This window comes from Petromyzon marinus, chromosome 13, assembly GCF_048934315.1.
Source record: "Petromyzon marinus isolate PM22_M1 ecotype Great Lakes invasive population chromosome 13, UKy_Petmar_22M1.pri1.0, whole genome shotgun sequence".
In the NCBI taxonomy this organism is placed as follows: domain Eukaryota; kingdom Metazoa; phylum Chordata; class Hyperoartia; order Petromyzontiformes; family Petromyzontidae; genus Petromyzon; species Petromyzon marinus.
Window position 1 is genome coordinate 4649561 of NC_133679.1, and position 19237 is coordinate 4668797.

General features: G+C 51.4%; 1 protein-coding gene and 1 non-coding gene across 2 annotated transcripts in view; one reads left to right on the forward strand and one right to left on the reverse strand.

The window, feature by feature from the left end:
- LOC116942134 (lipoxygenase homology domain-containing protein 1-like) overlaps positions 1 to 19237 on the reverse strand; it is a 145289-nt gene that overhangs the window by 116985 nt on the left and 9067 nt on the right. Inside the window, exons 8-21 of the mRNA XM_076066939.1 lie at positions 16572 to 16670; positions 15718 to 15866; positions 15150 to 15285; positions 10316 to 10584; positions 9850 to 9985; positions 9089 to 9249; positions 8225 to 8311; positions 7473 to 7608; positions 6614 to 6768; positions 5908 to 6068; positions 4777 to 4853; positions 4024 to 4220; positions 3260 to 3452; positions 2706 to 2934 (exon numbers count right to left, since the gene is read on the reverse strand). Of these exons, the coding sequence (XP_075923054.1) occupies positions 2706 to 2934; positions 3260 to 3452; positions 4024 to 4220; positions 4777 to 4853; positions 5908 to 6068; positions 6614 to 6768; positions 7473 to 7608; positions 8225 to 8311; positions 9089 to 9249; positions 9850 to 9985; positions 10316 to 10584; positions 15150 to 15285; positions 15718 to 15866; positions 16572 to 16670 (2185 nt within the window). The remainder of the gene's footprint in view (positions 1 to 2705; positions 2935 to 3259; positions 3453 to 4023; positions 4221 to 4776; positions 4854 to 5907; positions 6069 to 6613; positions 6769 to 7472; positions 7609 to 8224; positions 8312 to 9088; positions 9250 to 9849; positions 9986 to 10315; positions 10585 to 15149; positions 15286 to 15717; positions 15867 to 16571; positions 16671 to 19237) is intronic.
- On the forward strand, positions 566 to 639 carry TRNAH-GUG (transfer RNA histidin (anticodon GUG)). The gene has a single exon. It is a non-coding gene; the product is annotated as a tRNA-His (tRNA).

The window sequence follows — 19237 nt, forward strand, 5'->3', positions numbered from 1 at the left end:
CGATTTTATTTCATTAAAACTGAATATCATCAACGAGCCGGTGAGCCGAAAGGTTGGTGGGTTTTAAGCCCACCCAGAGATGCTGTTTGAAAGTCTTTTTTATTTCACAAAGGGGCCGTCCATAAATGACGTCACGCGATTTTGGACGATTTTTGACCCCCCCCCCCTCGTCACACGGCGTCACAAAAAGTCAGACCCACCCCGCAAATATGACGTCACAAAGCTCTGCCCCCCCCCCAAAAAAAACATGTTTCAAATCGCTTTAAACTATTGTCATTGTAGTGCGTATTTAATGTGCCGCTGCACTCTGATGTTGTAGGAGAAAACATTTATTAAAAAGTCTATTTAATTAAGTAGAACGTGTTGTCTATATTTATTTAAAGTTGCGCATTTTGATGTGACGTCACGTTTCTCACCCCCCTCGTCACAAATGTCTGACCCCCCTCCCCCCCCAGGTGCGGGACGTCATTTATGGACGGCCCCAAAGCCAATACTCGTTTAGTTTTTACGAAAGCGAATGTCATTAAATCGTTAAATACGGAACAGCAATCAATGCCCTGCAGCTGTCTCTATGGCGCAATTGGTTAGTGCGTTTGGCTGTGAACCAAAAGGTCGCTGGTTCAAGTCCACCCAGGGACGACATTTCTGAGTGTATTTTTTTTTGCTTGTAGAAAGTCTATTCTAGATTTGTTTTTTAAGACTGCGAATTTCATAAACTCCTTAAACATGGAACAGCAAGTGATCCCTTGTAGCTGTCTCTGCGGCGCAATTAGCTAGCGTGTTCTGCTGTGAACTGTAAAGGTCGGTGGTTCACGCCCACCCAGAAACGTCGTGAAACTATTTTTTGTTAAGTACTTTTTTATTTTAAACGTTTGGGGGAAGACAAATAACAACAACGGAAACGCATTTCAAGACATGCGGAGATGACGAAACCTACTCGTGCGGTAACAGCTGTTGTTTCACCTTTTTTCAAAGGTGAAACAATCAGGCGTTGTATTGTTGAACGCAGTGACGGTGCCACGTGCGGCTGATAGCCGTGGACTTGGAAGAGTTCGTTTGATGTAAAGTAAATGTAAAACACCTTAAGCTGACAAAGTGACGATTATAGAGCGAGCGAGCGAGCGTGAGGGGGAAATCCTTCGCAAAGCACTCGGAACGAGCGGCGCTATTAGCGCCATAGATAGGTTCACACCAGACAAGGCCAACACTGTAAATAGCTTTAGAATTGGTGGTTGTTAACACGTCGACTGCATTTATAGTACAGTACAACACTTTATATTATTTTTAAAAAGCGCCCCACGCGATTTGCACGTAAACTCCACGTAAACTCCACGTGCACTGTGCACAGTTTAAGTAGCGCCCGGTCTTCTTGGGTCGGGGCTTATTTCTTTACTTTAGCAGACTTTCCGGCTTCTTACGCAGTCTAGCTCCGAAAGGTTTTTTACACCGTATTGCACATTTCGGCTGGCTATATTGATTTCAACTCATAGACTGAGTTAGAACGGTAAATTATATATATTTTTTGTCTTTACAGGGTCAACATAGTGGGCATGGCGACCGTTGATCGCTTACAAAGTGGTTCCTGTTTTAGCAACCACATCTGACTCATGGACTCAATTGACCGATTACAGAGATGTCTACTCGTAGCCTTCCAAACACGCGTTATTGTGCGCTCTATAAACCTTCCTGTTTAAACTTGAACAACATCTCCTACGCTCAGAGATCAAACCAAACCCTGCGACCTCTGGATTGCAGGTCCAGTGTGCGAAGCAGTACGCTATGGAAGCATCCATTGATTCTTGTGTATAATAATAATCTTGAATCTCATCAACGGAAAGCTCGTTGATTGGCACGTTCATCCAATTTTCTCGCTCTTATTTTGCAAGCCGGAGGAAAGCGAAGTTGCAAGAGAAAAAAATCGACGCAATTGCGAGCTGACGACACTAATTTCGCACATTCCGATTGGCACGGTTGGCTACGTACGGCGCGAAAGAAGTTCAACATACATGCAGCTGGGTTAAACCCATGCAGGTGGGTTAGCGAAGCTATTCGCTGAAACCGGTATCTCCTGTCGACTCAAAGCGCCTCACATCACATCTAACGTCAACCGTTCCAATTTTTTGCTGTAGTCCATCCAAGCACCTGCCCCAGCGTCATACGAGGTGTAAGCAGCGGCGGTCTGCTAAATGGACGGTAATCTGCAGAAGGCCCAACGGGGCCTCTTTCAGAGGCCCTTATTCAGCATTTTGCCCCGGGGCCTCCTAAAACCATATCTGTGAACCCTGAACAAAGATACCTGCGCGATCACTGCAAGTAAACAGGGAACAGGTGCAACAGGTGTCACCACTTTGCTCTGCACCACACAGCTTGCTGCTGCTACTGCGAGTGGTGCTGGTTGGACTTGCCGAAGACAGGTACCGGCGGTGTCAAGATCGGCCTCTATGGAGGAGGCTCGTCAAGGGCGCTACTGGGCAGCTGGAGGCAGTCGACCTCCAGCAACATCGGAGCACGGAGGAACACAATAACGAGCGGAGAGCCGGGCGGCTAAAATTCAGTAAGTTGGTGCAGGAGGTGGCATAGCCGGTGCATCTGCTCGTCATCTCACCTGGGTGTGTCGCATGACCTGTCAGCGAGCCTTCGACACTTCACGTGGCCTCAAAAGTGCACCTGGCGTGGCACAGGCGCCGCGGTGACGCCGTCGTTACCGCCACTTAAGTGGCGGACGGTGGCTGTCGTCGTTTTTATGACGGTGGTGGTGGACACACGGACGCACCTTGAAGACGTCGGTGGCGCCCTTCTCGAAGCTGTCGGAGCGGCTGGCCAGCGTCTTCTGCTCCGTCTTGCCGTGCTCGCCGTACAGCTGCACGAAGACGGCGGCGTCCGTCCCGGCGCCGCGCACGTCCCCCGTGCGAACCGTCACCTCGTAGTTTATCACTGCGTGGAAGCGTGGGATTTACTGGCATCGCGGGCAGCACAGAGTAAAACCCATTGGGCTGTACTCGGCTGCTCCCCACGCGCGTGCTCTCCCCCGGGGCTTTTTACCAACACGGCACCGATCAGTGCGGGGAAAAATACGATCCCGCACGGCATGGCGAGGCACCCTCATCCAGCAGTGGATTAACGAAAAGGCTAAATACATAGGTGTACATAACAGCCAGGGGGTGTGAGCTCGTCCACATTGCCAGCAAGGCATCTCCCACCCGAGTAGTAATGTGGCTCTGGTGGTGGCGGTGATGGAGGAGGAGGAGGAGGCACGTACACTTGTTGCGCTCTTGGACCTGCCCCGGCTGCAGCTCCACCTCCGTACGGCGGTCGCCCTCGTCCGAGGCGAGCCAGCGCCCGCAGGGGAACGTGTACGCGAGCCCCTGCGCGGGCACCTCCACCTCCACGCCCTCCAGGAACCAGCCGGCGCCGGGCCCCGAGTCGTCGTGTCCGATCACCAGGCGGCGCACCTGTCAGCGACCGTCGGGCACCGACCGTCACAACCGCCGCGCCCGCAGCCCAGTCAACGGCGACTCGCCTAGCGGGTGGCCATGCGCACGGCTAATTGAATTAGTTTCGTATCGCAAAAAGGCTGCCACGTTCAATTGGGTTTCATCGCTCGATATTTCTCTGTGCAGGTGCTGGGAAACGGCAGCGGAACGCTGATCAGCTGCAAACTGAACGGCTTGGAAGGGCGTAGCGACTCGTGGGAAGAGATCGGACTGATGGCACGAGACCGCGACAAGAGGTCGCGCCGGGTTAAAACTCAATGATGTTAAACAGTTTGCGTTATTTTAGCAGGTAAGGTCCACCGAGCTATAGAGCTATTTTTCAGAAGCCACCTGGGCCACAAATGATTGCTCACCGGAGTGGCTCATCACGTAGAAATGTTTAGCAGCCAAAATACTCTCAACGCACGTCGATTCCAAATGTGGAGGGAATAACCGTAGGACCCGGGTTATTGTGGAGGGTTGCCTGGCGTGTCGGCGACGCGGGAAGGACTACAAAGCACCTCCCTCGAAATGGACGCCGCGGCCGCACCTTGCCAATGTCGCCGCCCTCGATGGTGAACACATCGACGCGTCCACGCTCGAACTTGTTTCCGGTCTTGTTGGCGGAGGTGCGGAGCGGGATCTTGGCGGTCTCGCCCGCCTCGCCGACGAGACGCACGTACACGTTGGCGTCCGTGCCGGCGTTGCGCACGTCCCCTGTGCGCACCTTCACGTGGTAGCTGATGTCTGCCGGCAACGATCGCACGGGACCGCGGGGATGGGGAGACAGGACGCTGGGCTGTCATCGTCAATCATCGTCAGTCAGTCAAATTAAGCCACAAACAAAACTTTTACGGGTTGCTCTTAATGCGTGCGGTCTTACGTGACTGGGGCTGGGCCCACCAACGCGCTGCACTTGGAGACCCGGATTAACCACAAACCGCGAGGTAGTTAGCATCTCCTAGCCACCGTGGCGAGATCGTGGGTTCGATCCTGACCCTGACGCCTGTTATATACTTGGAGTTTGCGGTGTCTCTCTCCCCATTGTCACGTGGATTTTTCTCCGGGTCCTCCGGTTTTTCCCTCCACGTTTATAATTATCAACGTGCGCTCAAAGCATTTGGCTGCTATAAATTTCCACACGATAAGCCACTTTGTCGCGCTATCATTACCGATAGCCAGGTTGCTTCTGAAAAAAAAGAGCTGTATAGCTCAGTGGGCCTCACCAGGTAAAATAAAATCCGTTTAGTTTTGGTCTTCGCCCTGTGAGCCTCCCAACCACCTGCACGTGTGAGCCTCTTACTCTTGAGAATCTGCGAGTGTCCTGAGGGCAGCAGCTCCCTTACGATCTGTCCGTCGTCCTCACCCTCCGATAGCCACCTGCAGCGAGCACACGCACACATGCAGTCGAGGGTTGTCCTCTACCATGGGAAGGTGGAATTTCTACCGGTGAGTTCGGGTCACCAACAGGGGTGAACTTCAGCCCCATTTGCTTGGCTGGAGCTTTGTGTAAGTGCTTCTTTGACTGCGATTCCGGTCTATCGCCAGCGAAGCTAATGTTGCTTCCTGTACAGCATTTGGAGATGTGCGAATGTGTTGACATACTTTATATTGTTTATCAAAGTTGCATTGAAATAAACCTCTCTTTCCTGCGATGATGGCAGATTTCAGTCTGACCATGTCTGGGCTCCAAACCCAAGTGGGTTTCCACCTGGTCTGTATTAATGATAAATAAACTATAAAGTAAAAGTATAGCTGTGTAACTCTAATAGAGATGTACGTATCAGAGTTCTGGCTTGTATACTCGTTAAATGTCAATTACTACTTAAAATGAAAGTGATGTTCCCAAATTCATAACATTCGGTCACATCGCAAAATAAGCCGTTCCTAACAACAACAAAAGTCACTTCGCCACTAATGCCGGTGACATCACCACAACATTTGAGGATGGAGGTCACGAAACTGAGACGGTGTTATGGGTTCATAGACTCGAGCGAGCGTGTGCTGCTCGCTGTGCCAACTCGTGACCTTCTAGCCATACGGATGCACCCAGCTCATCCTTGTGAATAGAAATTTTAACCATCAAACAAAGGCAGTCGTCACCGCATCGCGCACTTTCAGATGCGCTTCTGCGGCCATCTGGAACGCTCTTCCTTCTGATATTAGGAAGCCGCTGGAGCAATTATTTTTTTACTAATTTCTTTAGAACTGATTTTTTGGTGTTTAGTTTGTTGTCCTTTCCCCACACCTACGATTAGCACAGTTGGCTACGTACGGTTTTAATTCGATGGCTAGCCAAAAACCCATGCTGCTGTTGCTGCGAGGATGACGGGAGTTCGCGCGATGGTTTACTTCTCCTTGACGAGATCAGGTAGCGCAGTGAGTAAATAGAAACAAAAATGAAAGAATGAATAAATTAGGGAGGGAGCCTCACCTGCTGCAGGGGAACACCTGGGCCGGGCCCTCTGGCCGACTCTTGTCCCGCACCTCGACTCGCTCCAGGAACCACCCGGCGCTGGCTCCCTTGCCGTCATGGCCGATTCTCACTCGGTCGAGCCGGCCCAGGCTCACGGCCTCCAGCACGAACTCGTCGGTCTGCGCCGGATACACGCGCACACGCCCGCATGCACGCACAGGACCCTCCCCCCGTGTGAATCCACTGCTGGATGGGTGTCTCTCTGCGCCATGCCGGGTGGGAACAGCCATTTTGGCCGGTGTGGGTTGGTGGAGGCATGGAGCACAGATGTGGGAGCGTAGGAGCACGGCACAACAACGCCTTTTTGCCACGATCGTGTTGGAAGCTTTGGTTAACGTGAGGACGGTAGCAATCCAACGCGCACAGAACGCAGTGCGGAGCGTGTGCAATCACAGAGCACCGTAACGGCATTGTCACCGTGAGGTCGTATGAACCGGAACTGTAAACAACTAAAGTAATTACGTAATAATGCTGCCCAGTGATGAACTGCGAGCGTGACGGCTCGCACGGGGGACGTGCGCGGTGCCGGCACGGACACCGCCTTCTCCGTGCGGCCGCACGTTGCTCTACGCCTAAAACCTCCGGGCAATCGGTCGTGCGAGACCAAGTCTCCCCACGCCGAGTCCGCACGGCACGGCGGTGGCTCCGGGGGGGGGGGACTCACGTTCCCGCGCTCGAACTTGTTGCGGTGCGACGAGCTCCGTTGCAGCACGCGGTTCCCCGTGTCCCCGCGCTCGCCGTAGAGGCACAACGAGACGGCGGCGTCCGTGCCGGCACCGGCGCACTTCCCCGTCTCCACCAGCACCGCGTACTGCACGACTGCGCGCGGCCGGACACGACGGGTGGGGAAAGGGAGGGGGGCTTTAGCGCCACGATCCAACCGAGGCACCCCTGCGGCAGGCAGGTCAGCAGGAAAGCGGGTACAGGCGGGCGAGCAGGCCCACTTCTTCTTTCGTACGGCTCATGTAGATGCATTCAGGTGGTCAAGCGACATAACTGGGTCAGGAGCAGCGGAGTGTATGGCTGTGATGTCTCCTTATTTGTGGATCGGGGCGTTGCGTCGTTACACATTGTATGGTCTGCTCTGAGTGACCAAAGTTGCACACTGGAGAGTTTTTAATTGTCCATTTATGCATCGGGTATACGCATCTGCCATGGTTTGTGCGGATGCGATTTAGGGTGGAATAGGAGCTTCGTGGGACACCGAACCCAGGGATCTTCTGCGTTGGGTCTTTCACAAGTGGTTTCTGAGTTATCTTGAACTCCGTTCAGCTCTCCAGGCTTCATCGGGGGTTGAATTCGCATTTGCAGGCCCACTTACCTCCCGTGACACCGTTCAGGGATGCTGCTGGATTCAACATCTCGTTCAGCCTATCCACGCATTACGGACACTCCTCCTGGTGCCTTGTGAGGCATCGTGGGTCTTCCGACCATGTCTTGCAAAGTATTGTAAAACATTTCCGACAGTGCTGTGCAAAGTATTGTGGGTATTTTATACGAGCCGGCCGTGGGCTTGCACGCACCTGGCAGTGGCTGGCGGACGGAGGGGCCCTCGGCCGGCAGCTCCCGCACGATCTCCCCGTCGCCCTCGTTCACGTCCAGCCAGCGCCCGCACCTGAACGTGTAGCGCTCACGTCCACCCGCGATCCACACGGTCACCTGCAGTGGCGGGTGACGCGCAGTCACGCACACAGAGATCCCCCCGTGTAGCCTTAACAGACTTTTGGGGCAAGTGCTGTTAGCAAGTAACACTTGCTACTCGATAACACGGCACACGAAGGGATCGGTGGTCATCACCGCGCCCGGCCGCCTTTGTCTCCCTTGTGGCGATGTTCACTACACACAGCACGGTGCACGAGGGGTTATGCGGCCACCGCCATGTCCGGCCGATATTTGTTACACCACACCAGGTACTCATTTAAGGTTGAATTGACCTAGGGGAGGCCCAGAATAAATTAAGATATCGCTCACCACTGGATGTCGGTCGCGGCTAGGAATCGAACTCGGGTCACCAAATTCGTGGCGCAGTGCGCTAACCACTATGCCACCATTCCCTACCATAAATATACGACACAAAATACAAAGTTCCCCCATGTAGCCTGAACAGACTGCTGGGGCAAGTGCTGTTAACGAGCACCTATGAAGGCCGGGACAGCCCCCGAGGGGGTGAGTGGCCACCACGACGCCCAACCGCCTTTGTCTCCCCAAATGTTTACACACCGCACCAGGTACAACGACACACACGCGGGCGAGTCGCAACCAGTGCCTGCCACACCTTGTCCAGGTGCCAGCCAGCGAAGGGGTGCGTGCAGTCGTGCCACACGCGCATCTTGTACAGCGGCCCCAGGTCCGGCAGCTCCACCTGCATCCCCGGCAACAGCACGCGACACACGACAGCGGGGACGCGAACCTCGTGGGCTCAGCTTTACAGGTCACCTGCAGTTTCCCAAACCTTGGTACATAACGATGGACAGAAATAATCCTCACGACCTGCAAAGGCGTGGAGAGATTGGCCCATCGAAGGTGATATCACAGGATGACTGCTTCGCACAGCTTCCTGTCCACAATAGCGGTGCCACACTTTCCCACATCTGCCGCTTTAGAGATCTTCATTGCATGGCAGTCAAAGGGAAATGTATGTTTTAAATCCTCAGATCTGGACCTTTTTCCTCCAGATTAAACAAAAAAAACATTTAGAAAGTTTTTTTTTTAACTGTCATCAGTGACCAAGCTGCCACTATGAACTTTAAAAAACATTTAAATTTCGATTTAAAGCTTTCGTGACTGCAATGATTCATCTTCTTTGGTTCTTTCGGTAAAATCACGTAGAATGAGAATAAAATAATAAATTGATAAAAGCGGCCGCTTGTGTTGTGGCCAAAACGTCGTGAGAATATTATTGTGTTATTTTATTTTATCAATTTAAAAAAACATGCGTTCAAGACTATTTGGCTGCTTTGCATTTCCACATCTGTGGCCAGGTCACTTCTGAAAAAGAGCTTAGTGGGCCTTACCTGGTAAAATAGAAAATAGTTCAAATTTAAATAGTTTTAAGTTTAACTTCCTAGACGCCAACTTTATCACAGGCGGCCGCCCAGATGAGCACCCAGGATCTGGGCGTGCTCCCGACGACACCTACGGTGAACTTGTCCGTCTGTCCGCGCTCGAAGTTGTCCGATTTGTTGTCGAGGAGGATCTCCTCGGAGTGCCCGCGCTCCCCGTACAGCTGGAAGCTGACGTTGGCGTCCGTGCCGGCGTTGCGCACGTCGCTCGTGTGGACCCACACGGAGCTGGGCTGCCCTGAGAGCGCGGCGACAGAAGCACAGATGTGGCGGTGGACGCGGGCTGGGCACCGGCGCCCGAACGATGACGAGCGGCGATCGTTGACCGAAACAACGAGGGCTCCACGGTGGCGAAATATCAACTCCCTCACCCGGTAGGGACTGCAACTTATTAAAACTATTATATATTAAAAAAAAGCTATTTGGCTAAGTATCTAAAAATGTTCATAGTAAAGTTTTATCGGGGTTGGATCACGTAAGTATAAATGTTTCGTTAACCCATCACCACCCGACACAGCCAATTAGTAAGGTTTGTCACGTAAGCAAAACGTTCCAATTCGGTACGACTTCAGCCCACCGGTGTGTTAGAGAGTAAATCCACGAAATTTACAATTTCAGTACTTTGACGTTTCGCTGGTAATTACATCTAGCATCATCGGGCGATTTTGCCAGAATTGTGAAGAGACCTACCAGTGAAAGCCTGCGTGTCACGCTATCCCAAAATAATAACTTTCTGCAACAAGAGTCTCAAGTCTCATGGAGGCTTTCCTCGATCGATTACAAAGTCTCGCAACCTTCGCGCCAAGTAAGTCCGACCGGTCGAGTACATCGCCCCTACGTTTGGCCACCGTCTTGCGCAGCGACAAGTCCTCCAGGAGCTCGCACTCGATGAGGCCGTCCCCTTCGCGGCGGTCCAGCCAGCGGCCGCACGGGAACGTCTGCTCCACGCCCGTGCCGGGGCACAGCACCACCACCTGAGCCCCGCGGACGAGATCAACGATCGCGCTCACCTTCGTTGAACTGAACTCCTTTTAGCCGACCGCGCGAATCGGACGTGGCCGCGGACACGAAACGACGACGGCAACGACAAGCGACGACGACAACAACGGCGAGCCACTGGAACTATGCACTTTTAAATATAGATTGACAACTCGTCTCTTTAGAACTGCTTTTTAGTGTTTAGTTTGTTGTCCTTCCCCGCACACCTCCGATTTGCACGGCTGGTTACGTACGGTGCGAAAGCATTTCAACGTACATCCATGCAACAAACAAATGACGCCGCGGCTGCGCCACGCAGCCCGTACCTTCTCGCAGAACCAGCCCGGAGCGGCGCCCGAGTTGTCATGCCCGACGGTGAGCCGCGCCAGCGGGCTGGCCACGTCGTGCCCGGCCTCCAGCTGGAACACGTCCGTGCCGCCCCTCTCGAAGGAGCCGCCCCGCAGCTCGAGGCGCCCGCTGCTGCCCGGCCGCGCGCCGCCGGCGCCGGCGCCGTGCAGCACCGCGTAGACGCGCGCGTCCGTGCCGGCGCCGCGCTTGTCCCCCGTCAGCACCCGCAGCGTGTACAGGGTGCCTCCTGGCGGGTGGAGCGGGAGCGGGGGGAAGGGATTAGTCGAGATAGTTAGACTTGTCTGCCTGTGGCATTCGCCGATCGCTCACAACGCCACAGTGGGCCTTACCTGTATAAAATAAAAAAAAAACGTTTCGTTTTAGTTTGACACGTGGAGGTTCAGGTTTAGGGTTTGACACGTGGAGGTTCAGGTTTAGGGTTTGCCACGTGGAGGTTCAGGTTTAGGGTTTGACAAGTTAAGGATCAGGTTTAGGGTTTGACACGTGGAGGTTCAGGTTTAGGGTTTGACAAGTGAAGGTTCAGGTTTAGGGTTTGACACGTGGAGGTTCAGGTTTAGGGTTTGACACGTGAAGGTTCAGGTTTAGGGTTTGACAAGTTAAGGTTCAGGTGTAGGGTTTGACACGTGGAGGTTCAGGTTTAGGGTTGGACAAGTTAAGGTTCAGGTTTAGGGTTTGACAAGTGAAGATTCAGGTTTAGGGTTTGACAAGTGAAGGTTCAGGTTTAGGGTTTGACACGTGAAGGTTCAGGTTTAGGGTTTGACAAGTGATGGTTCAGGTTTAGGGTTTGACACGTGGAGGTTCAGGTTTAGGGTTTGACAAGTGAAGGTTTAGGTTTAGGGTTTGACACGTGAAGGTTCAGGTTTAGGGTTTGACACGTGGAGGTTCAGGTTTAGGGTTTGACACGTGAAGATTCAGGTTTAGGGTTTGATACGTGGAGGTTCAGGTTTAGGGTTTGACAAGTGAAGGTTCAGGTTTAGGGTTTGACACGTGGAGGTTCAGGTTTAGGGTTTGACACGTGAAGGTTCAGGTTTAGGGTTTGACACGTGAAGATTCAGGTTTAGGGTTTGACAAGTGAAGGTTCAGGTTTAGGGTTTGACACGTGGAGGTTCAGGTTTAGGGTTTGACACGTGAAGGTTCAGTTTTAGGGTTTGACACGTGGAGGTTCAGGTTTAGGGTTTGACACGTGAAGGTTCAGGTTTAGGGTTTGACACGTGGAGGTTCAGGTTTAGGGTTTGACACGTGAAGATTCAGGTTTAGGGTTTGACAAGTTAAGGTTCAGGTTTAGGGTTTGGCACGTGGAGGTTCAGGTTTAGGGTTTGACACGTGGAGATTCAGGTTTAGGGCTTGACACGTGAAGGTTCAGGTTTAGGGTTTGACAAGTGAAGGTTCAGGTTTAGGGTTTGACAAGTTAAGGTTCAGGTTTAGGGTTTGACACGTGAAGATTCAGGTTTAGGGTTTGACAAGTGGAGGTTCAGGTTTCGGGTTTGACAAGTGAAGGTTCAGGTGTAGGGTTTGACACGTGAAGATTCAGGTTTAGGGTTTGACAAATGGAGGTTCAGGTTTAGTGTTTGACACGTGAAGGTTCAGGTTTAGGGTTTGACACGTGAAGATTCAGGTTTAGGGTTTGACAAGTGAAGATTCAGGTTTAGGGTTTGACACGTGAAGATTCAGGTTTAGGGTTTGACAAGTGGAGGTTCAGGTTTAGGGTTTGACACGTGAAGATTCAGGTTTAGGGTTTGACACGTGGAGATTCAGGTTTAGGGTTTGACAAGTGAAGATTCAGGTTTAGGGTTTGACACGTGAAGGGTCAGGTTTAGGGTTTGACACGTGGAGGTTCAGGTTTAGGGTTTGACACGTGAAGGTTCAGGTTTAGGGTTTGACACGTGAAGATTCAGGTTTAGGGTTTGACAAGTGAAGGTTCAGGTTTAGGGTTTGACACGTGGAGGTTCAGGTTTAGGGTTTGACACGTGAAGGTTCAGTTTTAGGGTTTGACACGTGGAGGTTCAGGTTTAGGGTTTGACACGTGAAGGTTCAGGTTTAGGGTTTGACACGTGGAGGTTCAGGTTTAGGGTTTGACACGTGAAGATTCAGGTTTAGGGTTTGACAAGTTAAGGTTCAGGTTTAGGGTTTGGCACGTGGAGGTTCAGGTTTAGGGTTTGACACGTGGAGATTCAGGTTTAGGGCTTGACACGTGAAGGTTCAGGTTTAGGGTTTGACAAGTGAAGGTTCAGGTTTAGGGTTTGACAAGTTAAGGTTCAGGTTTAGGGTTTGACACGTGAAGATTCAGGTTTAGGGTTTGACAAGTGGAGGTTCATTTTTCGGGTTTGACAAGTGAAGGTTCAGGTGTAGGGTTTGACACGTGAAGATTCAGGTTTAGGGTTTGACAAATGGAGGTTCAGGTTTAGGGTTTGACAAGTTAAGGTTCAGGTTTAGGGTTTGACACGTGAAGATTCAGGTTTAGGGTTTGACAAGTGAAGATTCAGGTTTAGGGTTTGACACGTGAAGATTCAGGTTTAGGGTTTGACAAGTGGAGGTTCAGGTTTAGGGTTTTACACGTGAAGATTCAGGTTTAGGGTTTGACACGTGGAGATTCAGGTTTAGGGTTTGACAAGTGAAGATTCAGGTTTAGGGTTTGACACGTGAAGGGTCAGGTTTAGGGTTTGACACGTGAAGGTTCAGGTTTAGGGTTTGACACGTGAAGGTTCAGGTTTAGGGTTTGACACGTGAAGATTCAGGTTTAGGGTTTGACAAGTGAAGGTTCAGGTTTAGGGTTTGACACGTGGAGGTTCAGGTTTAGGGTTTGACACGTGAAGGTTCAGTTTTAGGGTTTGACACGTGGAGGTTCAGGTTTAGGGTTTGACACGTGAAGGTTCAGGTTTAGGGTTTGACACGTGGAGGTTCAGGTTTAGGGTTTGACACGTGAAGATTCAGGTTTAGGGTTTGACAAGTTAAGGTTCAGGTTTAGGGTTTGGCACGTGGAGGTTCAGGTTTAGGGTTTGACACGTGGAGATTCAGGTTTAGGGCTTGACACGTGAAGGTTCAGGTTTAGGGTTTGACAAGTGAAGGTTCAGGTTTAGGGTTTGACAAGTTAAGGTTCAGGTTTAGGGTTTGACACGTGAAGATTCAGGTTTAGGGTTTGACAAGTGGAGGTTCAGGTTTAGGGTTTTACACGTGAAGATTCAGGTTTAGGGTTTGACACGTGGAGATTCAGGTTTAGGGTTTGACAAGTGAAGATTCAGGTCTAGGGTTTGACACGTGAAGGGTCAGGTTTAGGGTTTGACACGTGAAGGTTCAGGTTTAGGGTTTGACACGTGAAGGTTCAGGTTTAGGGTTTGACACGTGAAGATTCAGGTTTAGGGTTTGACAAGTGAAGGTTCAGGTTTAGGGTTTGACACGTGGAGGTTCAGGTTTAGGGTTTGACACGTGAAGGTTCAGTTTTAGGGTTTGACACGTGGAGGTTCAGGTTTAGGGTTTGACACGTGAAGGTTCAGGTTTAGGGTTTGACACGTGGAGGTTCAGGTTTAGGGTTTGACACGTGAAGATTCAGGTTTAGGGTTTGACAAGTTAAGGTTCAGGTTTAGGGTTTGGCACGTGGAGGTTCAGGTTTAGGGTTTGACACGTGGAGATTCAGGTTTAGGGCTTGACACGTGAAGGTTCAGGTTTAGGGTTTGACAAGTGAAGGTTCAGGTTTAGGGTTTGACAAGTTAAGGTTCAGGTTTAGGGTTTGACACGTGAAGATTCAGGTTTAGGGTTTGACAAGTGGAGGTTCATTTTTCGGGTCTGACAAGTGAAGGTTCAGGTGTAGGGTTTGACACGTGAAGATTCAGGTTTAGGGTTTGACAAATGGAGGTTCAGGTTTAGGGTTTGACAAGTTAAGGTTCAGGTTTAGGGTTTGACACGTGGAGATTCAGGTTTACGGTTTGACACGTGAAGATTCAGGTTTAGGGTTTGACACGTGAAGATTCAGGTTTAGGGTTTGACAAGTGGAGGTTCATGTTTAGGGTTTTACACGTGAAGATTCAGGTTTAGGGTTTGACACGTGGAGATTCAGGTTTAGGGTTTGACAAGTGAAGATTCAGGTTTAGGGTTTGACACGTGAAGGGTCAGGTTTAGGGTTTGACACGTGAAGGTTCAGGTTTAGGGTTTGACACGTAAAGGTTCAGGTTTAGGGTTTGACACGTGAAGATTCAGGTTTAGGGTTTGACAAGTGAAGGGTCAGGTTTAAGGTTTGACACGTGGAGGTTCAGGTTTAGGGTTTGACATGTGGAGGTTCAGGTTTAGGGTTTGACACGTGAAGGTTCAGGTTTAGGGTTTGACAAGTGAAGGGTCAGGTTTAGGGTTTGACACGTGAAGATTCAGGTTTAGGGTTTGACACGTGGAGGTTCAGGTTTAGGGTTTGACACGTGAAGGGTCAGGTTTAGGGTTTGACAAGTGAAGATTCAGGTTTAAGTTTGACACGTGAAGATTCAGGTTTAGGGTTTGACACGTGAAGATTCAGGTTTAGGGTTTGACACGTGGAGGTTCAGGTTTAGAGTTTGACACGTGGAGGTTCAGGTTTAGGGTTTGACAAGTGAAGATACAGGTTTAGGGTTTGACAAGTTAAGGTTCAGGTTTAGGGTTTGACAAGTGGAGGTTCAGGTTTAGGGTTTGACACGTGAAGATTCAGGTTTAGGGTTTGACACGTGAAGATTCAGGTTTAGGGTTTGACACGTGGAGGTTCAGGTTTAGGGTTTGACAAGTGAAGGGTCAGGTTTAGGGTTTGACACGTGGAGGGCGCCGCGTGGGATCTACCGGCGCCTCCGTCGGTGACGCTACCGCCGGCCACGGGGATCTCGCGCCGAATCCGCCCATCATCCTCGTCCTCCGACAGCCAGCGCCGTACCGGGAATTGGTAAACGACGCCGGCGTCACTGTCGTCCACCACCACCTGCAGCGCTCGGCGCACAACACAACCCCACGCCGCACCACACCGTCAACATGACGCAACTTTGCGTCGCGATTGCATTCAACGCCGCGGCTGATTACGCGAAGAGGAACATAAAAATGGCCGATGGCCGTAATTCTTTGTTAACATTTTAAAAAAATGTTTAAACAATTTTCATATTTTTTTTGCGCGCACCGTTTTTACGCGCACATCTCTGTTCAACCGAGAGCCAGACAGTGGCACGTGGTAAGGGCAGCTGCCAACGTCGCAGCAGCTCGGGATGGGGGGGGGGGGACCTAGTCTTCAACGGCCTCTGGAAACATTTGGCGAGTCTTCTCTTTCTCGACGAGGCACTGCGGGGCCGCGGATGCTCGCAGCGAGGTGCAGAGCGGCGTCCGGGTCGCGACGCGGTGGGGCGACGAGGTGGGCACCCACCTTGTCGAGGAACCACCCGGGAGAAGGCCCGCGGTTGTTGTGGCCGATGGAGATCTTGGTGAGACGTCCCAGATTCGGGGAGTCCAGCGTGAACTTGTCCTGCTTGCCGCGCTCAAAGTTGTTCCGTCTGCTGTCCAGCCGCCTCTCCCCTGCGCGCAGCACGCACATTCAACAAGCGTGCCACGGTGGCGAGATGTTAACTACCTCGCCTGGTATACAGGAGGTTGTGGGTTTTATCCCGACCCTGACGCCTGTTGTATATTTAAAGTTTGAGTGTCTTTCTCCCTGTAGCCACATAGATTTTTCTCCGGAACCTCCCGGTTTTTCCCTCCACATTTAAAATCAACACGTGATACATTTCCATGTGATAAGCCTCTTCATTGAGCTATCATTTGTGGTCAGGTCGCTTCTGAAAAAGAGCAATGTAGCTCAGTAGGCCTTACCTGGTAATATAAAAATAACATGTTCAGTTTAGTATTTAGTTTTAAAATAAAAAAAAATAGTTCATTGTTTCAGATTGGTTAAGAAAACAAAGACTAAGATCCCCCATATAGCTTTAACAGACGCTAGCATCAAGTGCTGTTCGCGAGCACCTATTGAGGCCGGCATGGCACACCAGGGGGTGGACAGCAAGAACCACGTCCGGCCGCCTTTGTCTCCCTCGTGGTGATGTTTACACACTGCACTAGGTACTCATTTGACGCTGAGTCGACCTAGGGGGAGGCCCAGGACCGGTTCAGAGAATCGTCACTGGCGGTGGCCATGAGCATGAATCGAACTCGGGTCCCCGGGTTCATAGCGCAGTGCGCTAACCACCACACTCCCACTCACTCACGCACTGGACATGCACCGACCTGTGTCTCCCAGCTCCCCAAAGATGTTGATGGAGACGTCGGCGTCCGTGCCGGCGCCGCGCTCGTCCCCCGTGAACACCGTCACCTCGTACTTCTTGGCTGCGTGGGGAGAGGAGGACCGGGAATCAGCAGCAGCAGCAGCAGCAGGAACCGGGGTGAACAACGACCGGGGTGAGTTACCGCGAGCGACGCGCTTTCTCCAGCAGGCGGACGGCGCCAGCGCCAGCGCCTCCGCACGCAATCGGCGAGCGGCACCCCCCCCCCCTCCACCCCCGGGTCTGCGTGCGGCAAATGCGCGGCGAGCGATTCGCCATCGATCGCGGCGCGAGAAAAACCATTCGGCCGGCTCTAGCCGCGGTCGCGTGTGACGGTCAACCGGAGCGACGGTTATCTGCGCCAAAGGAGCGCAACCGTCGGTATGACGGCGATAGTTAACCGTCAGTTTAACACGTCGGCTTTTCGCGATCATGGACAGTTAACCGTGCCGTTCTACAACAGAGGCCAAACAAATACACGGAAATATATAACGTGAATAAAAAAAAGTCATGTTTCAGACATATTACCATGTACATTTGTATATACATATATATAAAACTAACTCGACTGCATTAGGTCGTATCGATACGGCAACGAAAACCTAAGCGCGTGATTTCGGCATCTCATACAGTGACACCTCACACCGTTCCTTCGCGAGCAAAGCTTCGTGGTATTATTTTTGAAGGCAAGTCCCGACACGCTTGGGCCACAACGGTGCTTTTTTCCAATTAGCACCGCGCTCTCCACGCCTGCCTTTATTTACCATCTTTTTAAGCCCGTGCACACAGTGGCCGTTGGCAAGTTGTGGCCGCGTTGATGTCACAGGAGCAGCGCAGCTCTAAAGGGGAGGGGTGCGGTGCGCGTCTCTCTCCGTGGCGTCTCTCTCTCTCTCTGTGCAGCGACCTTTGGCCCTGACCTCTGGAGTTGTTGCGCAAAGATTTAGCGGAGTTTGTCCGCGCGCGTTTCCCTGAGCAACCACCAGCGGCGGCATTGCCCCGTGCGTTACGCTCGTGCAAACCCGCAAGCCAGGGAGCCTGTGGTGTGCACGCACGTTGAAGTTATTTCGCACCGTACGTAGCCAACCGTGCTAATCGGATAAACGGAGATGCAGGTGAGGGACGCAAAGCTAAACGATTTAACAGTGCGCGCACTGTCAAATCGAACAAACCGGAGCGGTCGAATCCACGCATCTTCCGGCTAGAACGAGAGCAGAGATGTCTTTTGCCGGTGGCCGCAGGGGCCAGCGGTGAAAAGAATCAACATTGCCCATGACGGGGGGCTCGGTCAATTTCAATGGTAACTTCCCAAAAAGTGGCGACAGTTTTATTGGCCGCATAGCCACCGGCGTAGTAATAATGGTGGCACCTCAGTTTGATTGCCGTTGGCCGTGGCCAGTGGCAATGGAACAGGTTCTGGGTTCCTGCCTGTGGGTTATTAAGTATCGCCAGGACACCACACAACTGGCACTGTGCCTGACCTGCCCCATGCAGACGTGAACCAAGAGTTGCATGGAGGCTCTGCACACTTTGCAGCGCTTCTGATTTTTTCCGTGACTGCACGCCGGGGGGAACGGAGGTTAAATCGTTCTTCGTTTCTTGTACGGCATTTGAAATACAACTGCCGAGTTGACGCCTGCACGCGAGGTTGGGAAAGGCCATTCGATGGCACCTGGGCTCGGCGGATGGATTCGGCTGGCACCTCCTGCGTGAGCGTGCATTTGGGGCCACGGTCGCTGATCTGAGTGAGTGAATGGAGATTCATAGAGCTGCGCCCAAGTGAATGGAGATTCATAGAGCTGTGAATAAGTGAATGGAGATTCATAGAGCTGCCCCCAAGTGAATGGAGATTCATAGAGCTGTGAATAAGTGAATGGAGATTCATAGAGCTGCACACAAGTGAATGGAGATTCACAGAGCCGCGCATACGTGAATGGGGATTCATAGAGCTGCACACAAGTGAATGGAGATTCATAGAGCTGTGAATAAGTGAATGGAGATTCATAGAGCTGCACACAAGTGAATGGAGATTCACAGAGCCCCGCATAAGTGAATGGGGATTCATAGAGCTGCACCCAAGTGAATGGAGATTCATAGAGCATTGAATAAGTGAATGGAGATTCATAGAGCTGCACCCAAGTGAATGGAGATTCATAGAGCGTTGAATAAGTGAATGGAGATTCATAGAGCTGTGAATAAGTGAATGGAGATTTAACACGTAGGCTTTCGCGACCAATATTATTCATAATAAAGGTTTTTGGGTTAGATCGCGTTTATTTATAAATGTGTCGTAACCCTCCACCACCCGACACGGCCAATCAGCAAAAAAAAAGTGTCACGTTGACAAAAGACAAATAATTCACTACTTCAGCCCACCGGTGTGTTGAAGAGTTAATCCACATTTACAGTTTGAGTACGACGTTTCGCTGGTAAATACATCCAGCATCATCAAGCAATTCGCCAGAATGGTAAAGCCCTCGCTTGCTCCCGGTTTTAATATAGAGCAGCAGGGTGACGTCATCACTTAACTCATATCAGGTGCATTGATTATTGTTCATGTGGCAGCTGCTACATTGGGCAGACAGGACGTAACATCAGCGTAAGACTAAAAGAACATCAGAGAAATATTAAATT